Source organism: Leptonychotes weddellii, chromosome 2 (genome assembly GCF_054177405.1).
Source record: "Leptonychotes weddellii isolate Sample4059 chromosome 2, ASM5417740v2, whole genome shotgun sequence".
NCBI lineage: Eukaryota > Metazoa > Chordata > Mammalia > Carnivora > Phocidae > Leptonychotes > Leptonychotes weddellii.
Genome location: NC_138370.1, coordinates 127,727,840 through 127,733,626, shown reverse-complemented (window position 1 = coordinate 127,733,626; position 5,787 = coordinate 127,727,840). Strand labels below are relative to the sequence as shown.

The 5,787-nt window shown below is 37.7% G+C and overlaps 1 protein-coding gene across 1 annotated transcript; it reads left to right on the top strand.

The window, feature by feature from the left end:
* The first annotated feature begins 405 nt into the window (after positions 1-405).
* CABS1 (calcium binding protein, spermatid associated 1) lies at positions 406-2,129 on the top strand. Its single transcript, XM_031023735.2, has one exon. It carries the CDS (start codon positions 760-762, stop codon positions 1,966-1,968), a length of 1,209 nt encoding a protein of 402 aa, XP_030879595.2. The 5' UTR covers positions 406-759; the 3' UTR covers positions 1,969-2,129.
* Positions 2,130-5,787: the final 3,658 nt, after the last annotated feature.

Genomic DNA, 5,787 nt, shown 5'->3' with positions numbered 1-5,787 from the left:
TGCCAACTCCCCGGCATTCGGTTGAACTAACACTCTCTACAGAAAAATATTCCTAAAGAAATTAAATATACAAAACCTGACACTCTCATTGTTAAGCATGTTAATTCAAGAAAAAGTAAGAATTGCAATGAAGATGAAAACTACAAAAACCCTAAAAGGATAGTAACTTGTTATCCTTACTGAAAAAGTGAGAATTCACTCTCTGAAGAAGAGAACTAACTGAAATCCTTGCTACCTAATTACCTTCTGTAGCTACCTTCATTGCCAAAGCTGCCATTGTTTTTTAGACATTTAAATACCATAAGTCTCAAGAGAAGACACTTCACCTCAAAAAGACATTTTTAACTTACTTGAAAGACAGACAACTTGAAGCTAATGCTGATAATCTCATGACTCCTGGTGTTTTCCCCACTGACACTAAACCCACAAAGTACGTGGCTGACACTGCTATGTCTGTTTCAAGTGACACTAGCTCCATAATGGAAGGTAGATCCCTTATAAAGAAAAACACGATAAATCCAGCTGTGAATGTTGATTTCATGATCAGAGAGGATTCTATTGTCTTTTCATCTAATGTCAATACTCTTGAAACTAGATGCCCAATCAGAGCACAGAAACAACCTTCAAGGAGAGCCACTGCCATTGGCCCTATGGTTGATGCAACAATCACCATGATGACCAATGCTTCGATCACTATAATGAACATCACTCTCCTGCCTAGGGATACCACTGGGCCCAGGGAAAGACCAGTGAGTGTACATGGTGCCATTTTGTCCCATGGCTGAAGATGGTTTGCCAAAAATTGATTCTCATCCTCCAACAGAAAGCAGTAAAACAACAACTGAAGCAACCATTTTCTTTGGGGCTGACAACACTATTCCTAAATCAGAAACAACCATCACTTCAGAAGGAGATCACATTACTTCAGTAAACGACTATACACTAGAAAATGATTTTTCAAGAACAGACAACAAGCTGACATCTCCAAAGGAAAAAGTAAAATCAGAAGATGATGTTGAGTCCCATATTATTAAGTCATCAACCCATCTGGAGAAAGAAATTACTACTCTGACAGGCACAACGAACACCATGGCTAATGATTCTATTACTGAAAATTTAATCCCAGCGAAAATTGGTAATATTTCATCACCAAGTGCTACTGTTTCTTTAATAGATTTTTCCACTAACATGGCAAAAGAAGATATTCTCTTGGATACCACTGATCCAGGGAATGAAGATGTCTCAATAACTTCTGAAGTCTCTGGCACATTAAAGGGAGGCACCGCCAGCATTGCAGACACTCCCACCATTCCAGCTAAGGAGGATGAATCTGATGTTAACAATTACAGTTCCTCAGTTAAATCCAGTGTCACTGCTGATGAGGCCGTCCAGATCACCAACTCTTCTATACCTGAGGCTGAAATCTCTCCTGCTACTGAAAAAAACTTCACTATTCCAGACATAACTGCCCTTATAGAAGAGAAAATAACTGAAATTGACTTAAGTCTTCCAGAGGATGACCCCAGTGCTGTGCCTAAACTAACAGACTCCGATGAGGAAAAGTTCATCACTGTGTTTGAACTCGCTACCACTGTCAAAAGAGACAAAGATAATGCAGAAGATATTCTGCTGACCGATGAAGAGTCTATGGATGAAGTCAACGTTTGGATGGAGAAAAATACCACAAATGAAGCAGAGAATGATCCTGTTTTGCTCACGGCTGTTGAATCCAGATATGACTTTGTAGTCCCGACATCAGTAGCTATGAATCTCACGGAAAATTCATCTACTCTGACAAAAGAAGATCTGTCTGAAAATAATACAATGGAATCTGTAATTAAGGACAGTGAGCCACTTTCAGAAACCACCCCCAATCCAGATACCCTAAACAATGAGGAAGATGCTTTTACAACTGAAATGGGTGTCTTTAAGCTACTGAAAGAAGAACCAGATGAGTTCCTGATTTGAAAGGAGCAAAACAGATGCCACATAGAATTGAGCAACAGCCTAGACAGCTAGTTTTAACATCTAAGAAGTTTGTCTAGCAAGCAAAAAATCTTAATAAAGAATGTGAACATTTAAGGCAAGTATTAGACTCAGAAAAATGTGGATGCTTAACAATAGAAGTCATGCAGTAGAATGTATTTATGGAAACTTAAAAATTGAGTATACAAAAGTTCCTCTAGTATCAAAAAGGTTAATTCAATTATTATCCAATTATTTACTTTAATATAAAATATTTAATCCCAGCTTTCAGGGATATGTAGAGAGAGAGAGCAATAAAGAAAGCTCATTTCCTGCTACATTTAATGATGTATGTCATTTTAGTTAACCCTTGATAGCACATTTTAGTGTAGTTGAAGAGATGAGAATTGAATGACCATATCTCAAAAAAAATTGTAGTATTAAAAGTTCTGAAATGCTAATTCTAAACAGATTTTTTTATGCAACCAATGATTTTCTTCTATTAAAAAATATATTTGCAATCCTCCTTCTATTTGCAATAGAATTAAGACTATTCAGTAATTGTTTAGCATCCACATGTAAAAAATGTAAGAAATATTATAGAGTTCCTGGCTTATGTTGGATGCAAACTAGGCAGAGTGATATTTTATAAACATGTAAATCTGTCAAAAACAATATCGTGTACAAACATATTAATCAATTTAATTTTCTTTCTGTAAAATTTCTTTCCTGAATTTTTGTCATTTTTTTTCAGGTCTTAAGCACTGATATCGCACTCTTCTTATGCTTTTGGTTAGCAATTCAAGGACATGAATCTTCATTCTTTCCTGACACAGACTTTTAAAATGGGTCTGTTTTCATTTTGCTGATTTTTCTTCAATAAATCTTTTGACAGCAACTGATTTACTGTTTGTAAATGTGTTTGATATTCTAGTACAGAATTCTTAAATTAGAAGAAATATAAGTACAGTTGACCCTGGAACAACATGGGGATAAGGAGGACTGATCCCCTACCAGTCAAAAATCTACCTGTAACTTTAAGTCCCCCAAAACTAAGCCATTAATAAACTACTGTTGACTAGAATCCTTACCAATAATATAAATAGTCAATTAACACATACTATGTGAATCTGTTATATGCTGTAGTCCTACAATAAAGAGAAAAGAAAATGTTATTTTAAAAATCATATGTGAGAGAAAATACATTTACAGTACTATACCATAAAAAATCCACATATAAGTGGACCTGTGCAGTTCAAACTTGTGCTGTTCAAGGGCCAACTATAAAATTAAAATCCATTGTTTAAAAAACAACTTAGCTTTGGACACCAAGGACAGAATTATTCTACAGAGACTCATAATTTTATCATATTAAAAGAAAAAGAAAAACAAAGTCAAAACGTTGGGTAAATAGTAAATGGTACATCTGGGGTGAAGGGAGAGGGAAGGATGTATACCATCAGATAGACTATATACTAGAATAATTACGGTAGCATATTAAAACCCAGAAACACATTTTATCATAAAAATTTAGTATATGGTAAAGTGAACTTCAAAACCATGAGATACGATGAGTAATTAATCTTGCCTTAACAGGTGGGTATTTGAGGAAAAATTAAGCTACAGTATTAAGACCACACTCTAAAATAAGTTCTACATGGATCAGAGACTTAAATATAAAACCATACAAAAGCATAGAAGGAAACACATGCATATTTATCCAAGTGGAGTCGAGAAATCTAAGCATATAAGAAACGACAAAAAGGAGATTCATAGATTTGACACCATGAATAGGTAAAATTCAGTACAAAAGAAAATTAACATAAAATTAAAAGGCAAATCATACCTCAGGAAAAATAATTGTGGTATGCATGGCAGTCAAAAGATTACTATCTTCAGTCCATGAAGAGCTCCTAAAGAGAAAGTATTTTAAAGGAAGCATCTTAAATGGGCAATAGAAATAAACAGATAATTCATGAAATACAAACTGCCAATAAACATATAAAAAGTCAATGATCCTAGTATTCAAAGAAAGTGAAATTATTAGATATTTCTTTTTTAACCATTTGACAATTGAAAATGATCATTTTAAATATTCACTGTTGGCTAATGCAAATTTCTCCACCCTTTCTGGGAGGCAAAGTGGAAATACATGCAATAAGCATTAAAAATATTTAGTTTGGGGGCGAAGCAAGATGGCGGAGGAGTAGGAGACCTGGATTTCGTATGGTCCCAGGAATTCAGCTGGATAGGGATCAAACCATTCTGAACACCTACGAACTCAACAGGAGATCGAAGAAAAGAATAGCAACAACTCTCTGAACAGAAAAGCGACCACGTTCTGGAAGGTAGGACGTACAGAGAAGTGAATCCGAGGCGATATTCGAGAAGATAGATGGCAGGGGACGGGGCCTCCATCAGCCACTACCAGCAAGTGATAGAGCAGCAAAGCACAAAATCGGAACTTGTAGAAGTCGGCTCTGCTGAGGGACATCACTCCAGTGGCTAAGCGGGGGGTGGAACCCTCACAGGGCAGTATGGTCTCAGGACCCTCAGAGTCACAGGAAGACCAGGGGTGCCTGAGTGTGCCAGAGCTCCCACCTATCGGAGCGGGGAAGCCGGTTGCAGAGACGAAGCCCAGGCGCGGGCTCTCGGCTCGGGATTGCCATAAACCATGATCCGCGGCACAGTCGGGCCCCTGCTCCTCCAGCAGGGACCCAACAAGCGGCAGATCCAGGGAGACTCCCCTTCCTCCCCTGGGAGGAGCAGCACGGGAGCGAACTGCAGGGATCTGCTGGGTTTGGAGACTCCACACGGGTCGGGTGCCAGAGATAGAAATGCTCAGTTACAGGTCGGGTGAGCACGGGGAGATGGGAGTGATTGACTGCTTTTCTCTGGGGGCGCACTGAGGAGCGGGTCCTGGAGTTCTCGGCTCCTCCGGGGAGGAGATTGGGAAGCTGCCATTTTCACTCTTGTCCTCCAAAGCTGCAAGGAAAGCTTGCAGGGAACAAAAGCTCCTGAGAGCAAACCCTAGCAGATTCCTTAGCCCGGACAGGCAAGGGCGGGGCAATTCCGCCTCCAGCAAAGACATCAGGGAACCACGGCAACAGGCCCCTCCCCCAGAAGATCAGCAAGAACAGCCAGCCAAGACCAAGTTTACCAATCAATGAGAATGGCAGAACTCCAGCGCTAGGGGAATAATGCACATACAATCCATGGCTTTTTTCCCATGATTCGTTAGTCTTTCAAAGTTAATTTTTTTTGTCTTTTTTTTTGGAATTTTTCTTTTTCCCTTTTTCAACCAACAACTTATCAATCCCTTTTTTAAAAAACCTTTTTATTTTTCATTTTTAGAGTCATTATATCGCTTCATAGTAGTTACCCTTATTTTTGGCATATATATATAAATTGTTCTCTCTTTAAAATTTGGAGATACAGTTTCTTCTAACAGATCAAAATATACCCTAAATCTCTAGTGTATGGCTTTATTCTAGTCTCCGGCCTGATCACATTCTCTCCCTTTTTTTTCTTTTTTTTTTTACATCTTCTTCTTTCTTTTTTCAAACAACTTATCTTACCAATTCCTTTTATGAAATTTTTTATAATTTTCATCTTTACATTCATATTCCATCCCTTCATCATATTAACACTTATTTAGTACATATATAAGTTTTTCTTTCTTTAAAATTTTGGGAGGCACTTTCTTCTAACAGACCAAAATACACCCAAAATCTAGTGTGTGGCACTGATCTATATACCAGCCTGATCATATTTGATCATATTCTGTTTTTTTTGTTTTGTTCTGTTTTTGTTTGTTTTTAT